The sequence below is a fragment of the Coenobita brevimanus genome, chromosome 73 (genome assembly GCF_032717465.1).
Source record: "Coenobita brevimanus isolate Jiangsu-jjx chromosome 73, ASM3271746v2, whole genome shotgun sequence".
Taxonomy (NCBI): Eukaryota; Metazoa; Arthropoda; class Malacostraca; order Decapoda; family Coenobitidae; genus Coenobita; species Coenobita brevimanus.
Genome location: NC_137026.1, coordinates 19,567,352 through 19,580,912, shown reverse-complemented (window position 1 = coordinate 19,580,912; position 13,561 = coordinate 19,567,352). Strand labels below are relative to the sequence as shown.

The 13,561-nt window shown below is 38.0% G+C and overlaps 1 protein-coding gene across 1 annotated transcript in view; it reads right to left on the bottom strand.

Annotated features, from left to right (window-relative positions):
- The window catches only part of LOC145407498 (cytochrome P450 CYP12A2-like), a 164,925-nt gene that overhangs the window by 82,153 nt on the left and 69,211 nt on the right, over positions 1–13,561 (bottom strand). The window contains exon 7 of the mRNA XM_080278426.1: positions 11,430–11,595. Coding sequence (XP_080134552.1) covers positions 11,430–11,595 — 166 coding nt within the window. The remainder of the gene's footprint in view (positions 1–11,429; positions 11,596–13,561) is intronic.

Here is a 13,561-nt window from a genome sequence, read left to right as displayed (position 1 = left end):
TACTGAGGACCATTTACTGTATGAAAGTGACAGTGAAACAGTGATGATGACCGTGGTGATGACTTCCAGTGATGCTTCAGGACTTCGGGGAAGTAGTGATGAATTCTCAGGATTTGAAGACAAGTGAAATTTTCATCATGTCAGTAATATGAAGTAAATATAGGTTTTAGGTGATCATGACAGATGCAACCATGGAAAATTTAGGATCAATGGTGCTGTACACCTTTAGTCTTGCACTGACGATGTTTGGATGAATAAATTGTTTGAGATGTTTCATGTCCTTAAGTGATGATATTTATATTGAACAACCAAATACATTTTGATGTTTTTGGCATATAATAAAGCCACTGGGTACTCCAAAACTGACTGATGTAAATGTTTCAGAGGCGAGCGAATGTTGCATGTGGTGTGTACATGTGTGCGTGTGTGTGTGTACCATAGCGACTAGGAGGCAGCAGTGTTAAGACCAAAAATGGATGTTTTCACAGTACTCGAATGTTTTGAGATGGATGTCTGTTTTTAGCAAATTCTGGTAGGAGAAATATGCATTTTTAATTGTTGATGCTGCAAGGAAAACAGCTGACAGTAAGGGAGTGATACTGGGAGAAGAGGGTTGAGACAACTGTCTAGCGTTTGGGATGCAGCAGTGTTGCTAAGGGATAGTTTCACCATTCTCGACATGTTTTGAGATGAATGTTTTTAGTAAATTGTGATCAGTGAAGAACGTATTTTTAACTGTTGATGCTGCAAGGGAAACATCGCTGACAGTGAGGAAGTGATACTGAGAGGAAGGGGTAGAGACTGCTGTCTAGCGACTGGGAGGCAGCAGTGTTATTAAGGTGTAACAATGGATGTTTTCACCATACTCAGTATGTTTTGAAATGAACGTTTATAGTAAATTATGATCAGTGAAGCATGCATTTTTAATTGTTGATGCTGCAAGGCAAACATAGCTGACAGTGAAGGAGTGATACTGAGAGAAGAGAGTAAAAACAGCTGTCTATCCTGTTCCCAAGCGGCCTTGCTATATTGAACTTTGGTTGTAAAACATGGTAATTTGTGTATTTACAAGTGCTACCTTTTTATATTATTTGTGGAGGTAATTACATGTTAGTTAGAGTGCATGATTAATGATGGTAGTAGTCTGATATTGTGCTTAAGTCAAGGCAATGTGAGGAAATTCCGTAACAGGTGTGGAATATGACGGGGTTCTTTTAGGATAAATGAACTGATGTGAACATTCATTGTACTTTATGTTTTCGTCAGTGAATGAAAGAATAGAGTTTATTGACTTCATTTGTGGTTTTAAATTTATAAAATATTAAAAAAACAGTGTTTTTATCAGTTTACTGATACATATTTATCAACAAAGTTGAGATGGTCTCGTGCCTCGTGGTTTGAAGTCACGTTTTGTTAAGACGGGGTTTTGTTTTCTCTTTTCCTGTATCATTCTTTGTACATAAAAGAAGAAACTAAAGGATGATGAGCAGTACTGAATAGATTCTGAAAGGTGAGTGTTGTATCTAAGTGATAGTGGCTCATATCAGTCACGTTTTGTCAAGAAGGGGCATTGTTTTCTTTTCCTGTACCATTCTTTGTATATAAAAAAAAGAAACCAAAGGCTGATGATCAGTAATGAATAGATTCTGAAAGGTGAGTGTCTATCTGTGTGGTAATGGCTCTTATCAAGAAACTTTACTGCAGTCTTGGTTGGGGCAAACTTTTTTTTTCACAGAACTTCCCTGCCAGAATTAGGGTGCGTCTTTCACAATGCTGCGTCTTACATGCCGCGAAATACGGGTATATATATATATATATATATATATATATATATATATATATATATATATATATATATATATATATATGTATATATATCACTCGTGTGTGTGTGTGTGTGTGTGTGTGTGTGTGTGTATATATATATATATATATATATATATATATATATATATATATATATATGTCACTCATGTGTGTGTGTGTGTGTGTGTGTGTGTATATATATATATATATATATATATATATATATATATATATATATATACAGAGAGAGAGAGAGAGAGAGAGAGAGAGAGAATGTGGACAGACAGTTAGATATATATAGATACTGTTAGATAGGCAGATAGATAGGTAGATAGATTGATGATCAATTAGCTGGAAAATGTTGACTGTTTATCATACTCTCATATCTGTTTTGCATATACTCGTAGTGGGTTGCACAACACAGTACTTTGTGCAGTGTGAAGGCCAGAAAGTGAGAACTTATACATTACACAGCACAGTACTTTTAACAGAGTTAAATCCAGCATGTATGAACCCTAACGTATCACGTAACTCATTCTTTTAATCCAGTCTCTGACATCACACATTTCTACACTGGCATTCATGGAATAAGAGCGGGTGTTATGATTTGAGCAGTGTGTGTGTGTGTGTGTGTGTGTGTGTGTGTGTGTGTGTGTGTGTGTGTGTGTGTGTGTGTGTGAGAGAGAGAGACCTTAATATCTCAAAATTATTTAACTGATTTTCTTCAAAAGATGGAAAGACTCGTGGTTAACCAGCGAGAAAGACTATTGTCTTTTAGAACAATAAATCAAAGTCACGGGATGAGGTCAAACGATAAGGCTAGAATGAAAGGTTCATTTAGATCAATCAGCCTAATGGCAGGGTCACAGGGCAGTGTCAAATATTAACCCAAGTGTGTTTTTAACATAAACAGTTTTTGTTTGATTTTAACCATACTTGGTGGAATTGTTGAGAGTAGTGCAATGAGTAAAACTTTTTTTTTTTTTAGGATTATAGGTCGAAGATCACATATCAACAACTTCGTTTTTATCTGATTTACACCAAACTTTGTGGAAGGGCTGAAGACAAGCAAAGGCCAATATCACAGGGTAAAGTCAAAGACCTAGGTCACAGGGCACGGTCAACTTAGACAGTTGTGATCTGAATTAAGAAAACCTTGTGGAAGTGTTAAGGGCCATGCAAAAAAGAAGACATGTGAACGAAGTATGAGAAGAATCAGAGGTCATGAGCACAGGACAAGGTAATGGTTTGATATGCCTTTCTGTATGTAAACAACAACAAAAAATAAAATGAAACAATTTTGATCTCACTTAAATCAAACTTAGTGGGTAAGGAGAGGATCACCCAAGAGGCTGACCTTTTGTTTCTGAGAACACAGGTCAAAGGAAAAGGACATATAGCAAGGTCACTGGCGAAGGTTAAAGGTCACGTTCTCTGGGAAAGTCAAATATTCGACCTTTAGACCAGCTGGTGGACACACAGGCTCAAATATTCGACCTTTAGACCAGCTGGTGGACACACAGGCTGCACTCCTTTAGTGTTCTTTCCTGTTCGTTTTGTTTTCCCAAGTTTCATTTTCTGTTAGCTTCAAAGAGACATTTTGAAAAGCGAAGGAGTTATATACAATAGTCTTCTTCATCTTTTTGTTACATCGTGTAACTGACCACCAGCATTTGAGATACTGAAGCACCAAAGAGTATAAAAGTCACATGAAAACAATGACAAGTTCGTACATTCACACGGTAGCCATAATACTGTCTTGACATCTAACCTTCGTTACCGGTATGGGTTACAAGCCAGGTCATTTATCGACAGGCCTCAGGATGTGCACAGAGTACTGACCTGTGTTTCCTGCCTTTGAATGCGTGCACACTTAAGTGGATGGTTTATGGTGTCTGGCATGTTTAGAGAGAGAGCCATAGTTTTCCCCGCCCACCCTGCCCTAGTGTTACTATGGCACTTGTCCAAGGAGGGTTAACACTCCCATGCTCCTCCACGCTGTTAACTACCCACTGATAATACTAATATACCATATATCTATGTATATCTATATATCTATCTGTGTATGTATGTATCTATTATCTCTCTCTCTCTCTCTCTCTCTCTCTCTCTCTCTCTCTCTCTCTCTCTCTATATATATATATATATATATATATATATATATATATATATATATACATTTATATATATATATATACGGTATATATATATATATATATATATATATATATATATATAGTCCAGTGTCCGGAATATTGGACAGAACTGGGATTTGTCAAGTCTTTATAAAGTAGGGAACCCCCGGGTAGGGACCTATGAGCTTGCGACTATGAGCCGATAGGCGGAGGGAGGTACGCTTACTACCCACCCAGTGCCATGCCTCGCCTAGCACCCCTGGGATCCAATGGAATATATATATATATATATATATATATATATATATATATATATATATATATATATATATATATATATATATATATATATATATATATATATATATATATATATATATATATATATATATATATATATATATATATATATATATTATATATATATATATATATATATATATATATTATATATATATATATATATATTATATATATATATATATATATATATATATATATATGCTTAGTACCCACCCAGTGCCATGCCTCCCCCAGCACCCCTGGGATCCAATGGGATATATATATATATATATATATATATATATATATATATATATATATATTGTTACATAGCCTATGATTTCATCATCCTTTGTATAATTCTAACGTACTGTATGCTGCATGTTTGATCACGATTCGCCTCGTGGCTTCCATAGTGACCAAGCTTCCGTGTTCTACCTCACTCCCCCCTTCTCCTCCCTCATAGTAGAGTACGTCGTTCTTTCTGTTGTTCAGAGCAGGAGTGTCAACTCTTTGTCCCCTATGGCTTCATTTGCGCATCCTTCTTACAAGTTGTATCAAGCTCTGCCAGCCCCTATATAATGAGCTCTGTCTCTGCATTAATTGCCACTTAGATCTACTCCTCATTTTGTTCACATCTCTGTCCTCCCCTGTACAGTTGTTATTATTTTTGTGAGTGCTCAGGAAGTCTCCAACCATCTAGCTGCTGTATAATTTGAGTATAAGTGTTATTACATTTTTTTCTTGTACTGTATAGCATAAGGTGTTAATTCGTAGGCCTAGTGAGGTTTTTGTGATTCATGTGGAGTTTTTGATGTCAGCCGTTATTAATAATATTTTGTATCTGTAATAATATATCTTGCATTAACTGAGCATTATCCGGTTTTCTCATTTTATGAGGGCCTACTTAGATAAATTTACTCTTGCTAATTTCGTGTTAATAGAGGCTATTGCAGTTAACCATATATTTAACCTGTTTTTTGCCATTACATTATCCTTATGAGTCCTGAATGTTTAGTTGTTAGTTTGAGCATTAAATTTTAACTTGTAATTTTACCTAACTCTTTTGTTTTGAACCTGGAACTTTGCGGGACAGTAGTGATTTTAGTATTCTCACTTGAGTGTTCATTATCTCTCTCTGTTCCGTAACATAAATTTGGGGACCTCTTATCAGGATATTCAGGATATTATCATAAGGATATTGCTTGATATTTTGTGACTGTGATTTATTCATGATATCTACTATTACTACGCTTGATGAAGCCAAAGATTTTTTGTCAAATGTGCAAACAGTGTGTGATGTAGAAAACAGAACAAAGAATGAACTTAAGCTTGTTGCTCAACAATTGGGAATTGCTGTTCCCTCTCATCAGTCTAAAGATCAAATTGTTGACATGATTAATAAAAGCTTGTTTAATGTAACTCCTCCAGATGAGCAAACGCAGATTGAAATAGCTAAGTTACAGCTAGCCCTGCAGGAGGCTCGTGCTAAGGAGGCTGAATCTCAGGCTCGTATTCAGGAGGCACAGGCACAAATTTAAATTGCTAGGATTCAGGCAGACCATGGGTATCGCATGAAACAAAGTGGAACTGGATCATCTAGCTCTGATGATTTTGATGTGGCTAAAATGTTAAACTTGTCCCTCCTTTTAATGAATCTGATTTAACAAAGTGTTCTCAGTTGTTTGAGAGGGTAGCTACAGGTTTTAATTGGCCCAAAAAGTATTGGTCAGTACTCCTTCAACTGTTCTCACCGGTAAAGCTCAAGTAACTTATGCATCTTTGCCTCAGGATCAATCTGATAATTATGATGTAGTTAAGAGCTTGATTCTTAAGGCCTATGAGCTTGTTCCTGAAGCCTATAGAGTAAAATTTAGGACAACTTATAAGCAAGATAAGCAATCCAATGTTGAGTATGCAAAAATCAAAGAAGATCTGTTAAAGCAGCAGTTAAATTCTAAGAATGTGGATTCTGATTTTGGTAAATTTAAGCAGATGATTTTGCTGGAGGACTTCAAAAGGTATATTAATAAAGATGTAAGCCTATATCTTGATAAGAAAAGAATAGATAATTTGTCTGATGCTGCAGTTTTAGCTGATGAATATGTTCTCACTCACAAGAGATATTCTAAAGAAAAAAGGAAAGCTGAGAGTAAGTACGTTGCCTCTACTCAGAGTACAGGTAACAGGAAAGAGAATAAAGATGATGTTTCTCAGGAAGTAAATACCAGCTTCACCTCTAGATTTCAGAAAAGTAAATGTACTTATTGTAGTAAGCTTGGTCATACTACGGAGAAATGTTTCAGGAAACAGCGTGATGTGAACAAAAAAGAGTCTTTAAATATTCAGTCAATTGGTCTAGTGTCCACCCTTGAGAGTTCCCAGAATTCTTTAACCGAGTTAACTGAACCTGCTTTGAGGGGTAAATTAAATTCTCATGATGAAGCTCCTCTTTTGAGCAGTAACGTGGGTGAACTCTCAAGAGTTCATGTGCTAATTTCCTGTCTGATGGTTTTGTCAGTCCTCTGGACAATAATGACAGGAAATCAGTTAAAATATATCGTGATACAGGTGCTTGCCAATCCCTTATGCTGACCAGTGTTCTAGGCTCTAATGTTAATTCCTCTGATGAAACTGTAATCTTACAAGGTGTAGGGAATAATTACTTCTCTGTCCCTCTGTGCAGAGTGAATTTAGAGTCTGGTTTTGTTAATGGTTCCGTTATGGTTGGGTTGGTTGAGACACTCCCAATGTCAGGTGTAACTTTCTTACTTGGAAATGATATTGGTGGAAGTCAAGTGTGTCCAGCTCCTCAGTTGTCTAGTGAACCAGTGACTGCAACCCAGGATTGTGATGTCCCTGATGTGTTCTCTGCATGTGCTGTCACTAGGGCTAAGTCTAAGGTTACTGGTGACTTAGAGGATAATGATGATGATGATGTTATCCTAGCTGACACTTTTCTTGCTAATTTGGACCACACACCAGATGAGGCAGTTCCCCGTAGTGTTGATAATTTGTCTCGTCAAGAGTTGGTTGAGTTGCAGGTTGCTGACCCTGAGTTGAAAGGTCTAGCTAACTCTGCTTGCAGTGAGGAAGAGTCAGCTAGTGCTTCTACTTGTTATTATATAAAGTCAGGAGTACTTATGAAAAAGTGGGGACCCCCAACAGCATCAGCCGACTGTGAATGGGAGGTTGTACATCAAGTTGTCATCCCTCGTATTTGTAGGCAGGATATCATTAGAGTGGCTCATGATTCCAGTTTGGCAGGACACCTTGGAGTGAGGAAGACTGTGGCACGCATTTTGAAACACTTCTACTGGCCAGGTATCTTCAGAGATGTTTCCTGGTATTGTAAGTCTTGTCACACCTGTCAAGTTGTGGGAAAGTGTAATCAGTCCGAAAAGGTTGCACCTCTAGTACCCATTCCTCCTTTTGAGGCACCATTCACCCGTGTGTTGGTGGATATTGTGGGCCCTATTCCTAAGACTTCTTCAGGATTTTCTTATGTGTTGACCCTGACTGATATGGCTACTCGTTATCCTGAAGCCATTCCACTTAGAAATATCTTAGCAAAGAACGTGGTTAAGGAAATGCTAGGGTTCTTCACCAAGTTTGGTCTGCCCAAGGAGGTACAGTCAGACCGGGGAAGTAATTTCATGTCAAATGTTTTCAAGCAGTCTCTGAAAGAGTTGGGAATCACCCAGATCACGTCTTCAGCTTACCATCCCCAGACCCAAGGAGCGTTGGAGAGATATCATCAAACACTCAAATCGATGCTCAGGAAATACTGTTTGGAACATCAGAAAGACTGGGATAAAGGTCTTCCATTGTTGTATTTGCCGCAAGAGAATCTCCAAATGAATCACTGGGCTTCTCACCCTTTGAACTACTGTTTGGCCATGAAGTAAGAGGACCCCTTAAGCTACTCAAGGAATGCTGGCTGTCGGAGGAAGATGACGTCAACCTGCTGGAGTATGTGATGAAGTTCAAAGAACGGCTGTCCACTGCTTTACAGCTGCCGAGAGAGAATTTAGGAGCTGCTCAAGAGAAGATGAAGACTTGGTATGATAAGAAGTCCAGGTTATGCCACTTTCAGCCAGGAGATCAGGTTTTGATTCTGCTACCGGTGCATGGGCAACTTCTTCAAGCCAAGTTTAGTGGTCCTTATCTCGTTGAGAAGAAACTCAGTGATGTCAACTATGTCATCGCCACACCAGATCGTAGAAAGAACAAGCAACTTTGTCACATCAACATGCTAAAGTTATATCACAGGCGGGACGAAAATAACCCAGTCTGCACTGTAGCTGTTCCACCCGAGTCTGCAAGTGAAGTTCTCCCATGCAGCATGAGCCTGAGTGATAGTTTGGGGAAGAATCCTGATATCATGAATGATCTCCAGACTACGCTTTCTCATCTAGCTCCCGAGGAAAGGCAGGAGTTTTCAGCATTACTGCAGGAGTACCCACAAGTGTTCCGTGCCACTCCAGGAAGAACCACTGTGTTGATGCATGATGTCGATGTTGGAGACGCAAAGCCAATTAAACTGCCTCCTTACCGTGTGAACCCAGTGAAAGTTCCTCTCATCCAGAAGGAGCTTGGCTACCTGTTGGACCACAAGATGATTGAGCCCTGTCAGAGCGAGTGGAGTTCTCCTGTCACTGTAGTCCCTAAGCCAGATGGGTCACAGTGGCTTTGCATCGACTACAGACGTGTTAATCAGATAACCCAAACAGACACTTATCCTCTCCCTCGCGTGGAAGATTGCATAGACAAGATCGGAAAGGCTAGGTACATAAGTAAGTTTGATTTGTTAAAGGGATACTGGCAAGTACCTATGACTGAAAGTGCTAGGGAGATCTCATGTTTTGTAACACTAGGAAAGACTTTTGCATGTTCTGTAATGCCATATGGTATGAAGAATGCACCAGCCACATTTCAGAAGCTCATGAATGTTGTAACAGAGGGTTTGGCAGGGTGTGTTCTTTATATTGATGATGTATTAATCTTCAGTGACAACTGGAAAGATCACCTATGCCATGTCAGTAAATTTCTTGAGCGTTTGGTTCAGGCTAATCTTGTAGCTAATTTATCAAAGTGTGAGTTTGGTCAAGCTAAAGTTCAGTACCTTGGGTGCGTAATTGGTGATGGACATGTTGCACCACCAGAAGCTAAGGTTCAGGTTGTAAGTGATCTTCCCAGACCTAAAAGTAGGAAAGAGCTACAAAGATTTTTGGGAATGGTAGGTTATTACAGGAGATTTGTTCTTAACTTTTCCATTCTTGTATCACCACTTACAGACCTACTGAAAAAGGGAGTTAAATTTGTCTGGACCGATAACTGTGAATCCTCTTTCAGCAAACTTAAAGCTATCCTATTAAGTCAGCCAGTGCTCACTACTCCAAATTTTGCTAAGCCTTTTAAGACGGCTGTTGACGTGGCCTTGATTTTGGGTTTAGAGCATTTTTCATTTTATTTGTGTTCTGGTTTTGACCCCATAGTCATTTATACCGATCATAACCCACTGAAATTCCTTAGTATGTTTAAAGATAAAAATCAGAGATTGACAAGATGGAGTCTACTTCTTCAGGAGTATTCATTAGACATACAACATGTCAAGGGGAAAGAAAATGTTATTGCAGATTGCTTATCTAGACTTTAGACAGATTGTTTTAGAGTAATAAGAAATTTCCTTTGTAAATTTCTTTTTTTTTTGTGGGGAGGTGTTACATAGCCTATGATTTCATCATCCTTTGTATAATTCTAACGTACTGTATGCTGCATGTTTGATCACGATTCGCCTCGTGGCTTCCATAGTGACCAAGCTTCCGTGTTCTACCTCACTCCCCCCTTCTCCTCCCTTATAGTAGAGTAAGTCGTTCTTTCTGTTGTTCAGAGCAGGAGTGTCAACTCTTTGTCCCCTATGGCTTCATTTGCACGTCCTTCTTACAAGTTGTATCAAGCTCTGCCGGCCCCTATATAATGAGCTCAGTCTCTGCATTAATTGCCACTTAGATCTACTCCTCATTTTGTTCACATCTCTGTCCTCCCCTGTACAGTTGTTATTATTTTTGTGAGTGCTCAGGAAGTCTCCAACCATCTAGCTGCTGTATAATTTGAGTATAAGTGTTATTACATTTTTTCTTGTACTGTATAGCATAAGGTGTTAATTCGTAGGCCTAGTGAGGTTTTTGTGATTCATGTGGAGTTTTTGATGTCAGCCATTGTTAATAATATTTTGTATCCGTAATAATATATCTTGCATTAACTGAGCATTATCCGGTTTTCTCATTTTATCAGGGCTGACTTAGATAAATTTACTCTTGCTAATTTCGTGTTAATAGAGGCTATTGCAGTTAACCACATATTTAACCTGTTTTTTGCCATTACATTATCCTTATGAGTCCTGAATGTTTAGTTGTTAGTTTGAGCATTAAACTTTAACTTGTAATTTTACCTAACTCTTTTGTTTTGAATTTGGAACTTTGAGGGACAGTAGTGATTTTAGTATTCTCACTTGAAGTGTTCATTATCTCTCTCTGTTCCGTAACAATATATATATATATATATATATATATATATATATATATATATATGCCTAGAGAGAGAGAGAGAGAGAGAGAGAGAGAGAGAGAGAGAGAGAATTATATGTATGTATGTATGTATGCAGAGATGAGCAATGCATGAACTTACACAGAAGACATTAAAAAAAAAAAAAAAAAAAAAAAAAAAAAGTTCTATGGAAAGGGCATGGGCTAGTCCACTCTTTATAAATTACATGTTTAAAAGTAGGAATGTGACATAATTTATTCATAAATTCAAAAATGACATCCTAACGACTGCATCAATGTTGTCATTCCGAGTTCTGAGACAATTACATGTTCATTATCTTTCAGACTTTGAGATGTACATAATATTGACTTAAAAATACAACGGCCGCCGGAATAATCAAAGTTAAACAAAATTAATCATCTTTACATATCATCACACAGCAGTCTCTGATCTCATTTAGCACGTGAGACTTAAGAAGCTTCACTTCTGTATTTCGGGAGTCTTGTTTTCCTATTTTATAAAGAGTGGTCATAACTTAGAAGGAATAAAGAGGTTATTCCCATACTGTAAAACATGAAGTTTTGTGAGCTGGTATTTTGCAAAAAACGTATTTCACTATAATCACTCATCACACAAGTTGCATTAGGCCAGACTAACCGTATCTATGCCGGCAAAGAGCATATCTAGAATAACGGCAGCAACATCTTTGCGTGAGAGTCCATCAGTGAGCAGTAGGGTCTCCATCAGTGTCAGTTCCCTCTCCTGATCTGGGTCCTGGGCCAATAACGCAGCCTCAGTCTCACTGATGTTGCGGTCTGCCAATCTGTAAAGTACAAAGGCACACTCATTCATGCTCTTTCTAGATCTGCAGTTAATATTTTTTTCCTAGAGAACTCCTGTTTAATGCAAATAATAACAAAACTAAGACACAGAAATTGCCCATTCTAAAGAATGGGCTACAATTTTAACCTTAATGTTTAAAGTTTTGTGCACCCGACGCACAACACACAAGGATAATTCGTGATAATCATCTCTAAACCAATGTTTCTGTGTGTGCCTTCCTTATAAAATCATCTAACATATCACAAAAGGTATTAAAATTATGTAATACTCTGTGGCTTAATGTCTGTGTCTGGATGTAACGACAATCACTGCATAAAAATAGCCTGTATGATGTGAATCCTCCAGTAATTTCATACAGTAATTTTCAGTGACATTTTTGTCACGTGAAACCAGAGGTTAATGGTTTTCCCACATAGCGATAACTACAGGTGATTTTTCGACGGGAGAGCATCCTTCCGGTGTGACAGACACGAGGTGAATGAAGAGGGCTCTAGGCCGCACCTAAGTTAAGGAAAGCAGGGGAGTTACAATAATAGTTACCAAGCACGAGGGACGTTGGAATCATTCAAGCATCGCCACGAAATTCCTTGACATAAAGGAACCACACTGATAGGGTAATGATATGACATTTGATTATTTAGTACTGCACCAAAGAGTTATAAGCTGAAAAGGCTGGGGTCAAAGGCAGCAAGGAAGGCAGACTGTGAAAGACAGATCCCGAGTTGTTTAGCTGTATACATGGAGGATTAAAAGTACCAGCTAACTTATCAGAAAGTTGTACAGAAAAGAGTTGAGTGCGTAGCAAGACGGGAGCTGCATGATACGCTGGAATGGGAAGAGAGGCAAATACAAAATTCAGAGGAGTAATGCTCAATACAGATATGTGCAATATTAAGCCAAAGAGAGAGTTTGAAAGAAATCACTGAATGGAGGGAAGCAGATGAGATGAAAAGCTTCTCATTATACCCTATTTCTGCATTGAAATGAGTACGGGTGTCTGTATAGTGTCACAAAGTAGGAGTTAAAAAAAAAAAGAAGAAGAAGAAGGAACTCGTTCAGCAAACCTAACATCTGCGAGAATTAGTATGGAAGAAAAGTATTGTGATCAAGATCAGTTCAGAAAAAAAAAAAAAAAAACTGAGATGAAGGCATGCCTTGTGTCTTGCTGAATGAATTGATAAAGATACGTGGAAGAATGTGGCGAATAAAATGATGACACTTCAGTAAAGACATCAGAACTAGAAAATCTCTGACTAAATCAGAATATGAGACATAATCACAGTTAAGCATCACGTGCCAGTGCCTCCGCCGATAACGCTGCATTGGCTGGTGTAGAGAACGGTGTGAAAAGCTGGTAACCATCATTATATGACAGGACAGGGGAAGATGAACAGTTCAGAATTAGTACAGTTCGTAAGTGTCCAAGAAGGTGGTAGGAGATTCCCAGCTGGATGTAAGTTCCAAATTTAGTCTGCAGTTTGCCTGAAAAATGCTGAAAACCATTGTTAAAAGTACTTTTTTTTTTTTTCCCAAGTTGTAGTCGACGGCAATGGTGGAAACTAAAACGGGTGACACTCAAAATTTATTCATTTCTCTTTTTGTTTATTTATTTATTTATTGTTGCTGCTTGTCCCGCATCAATGAATAATACACCTTTTACGATTTCGTGGTGTGTGAAATCTAGTTTACATTACCTTTGCGGTTCGAGCTCAAAATACTCATTGTATAACACATACACTCAACTTAAATACATGCACATTTGCATTTTAAGTTAACCTCTGCATACCAAAAGACTGAAAGATGCGAAGAAGGTAAGCATCATTCACTGAGTACTGAAAAAAAAAAAAAATAGCATTCATACTAGGAATGTCAGGGACAAGAAAGTCCTAGGTATGTACATACAAGGTGAAGTGCAGTGCGAGGTGCATGTACAAGACCTATATGAG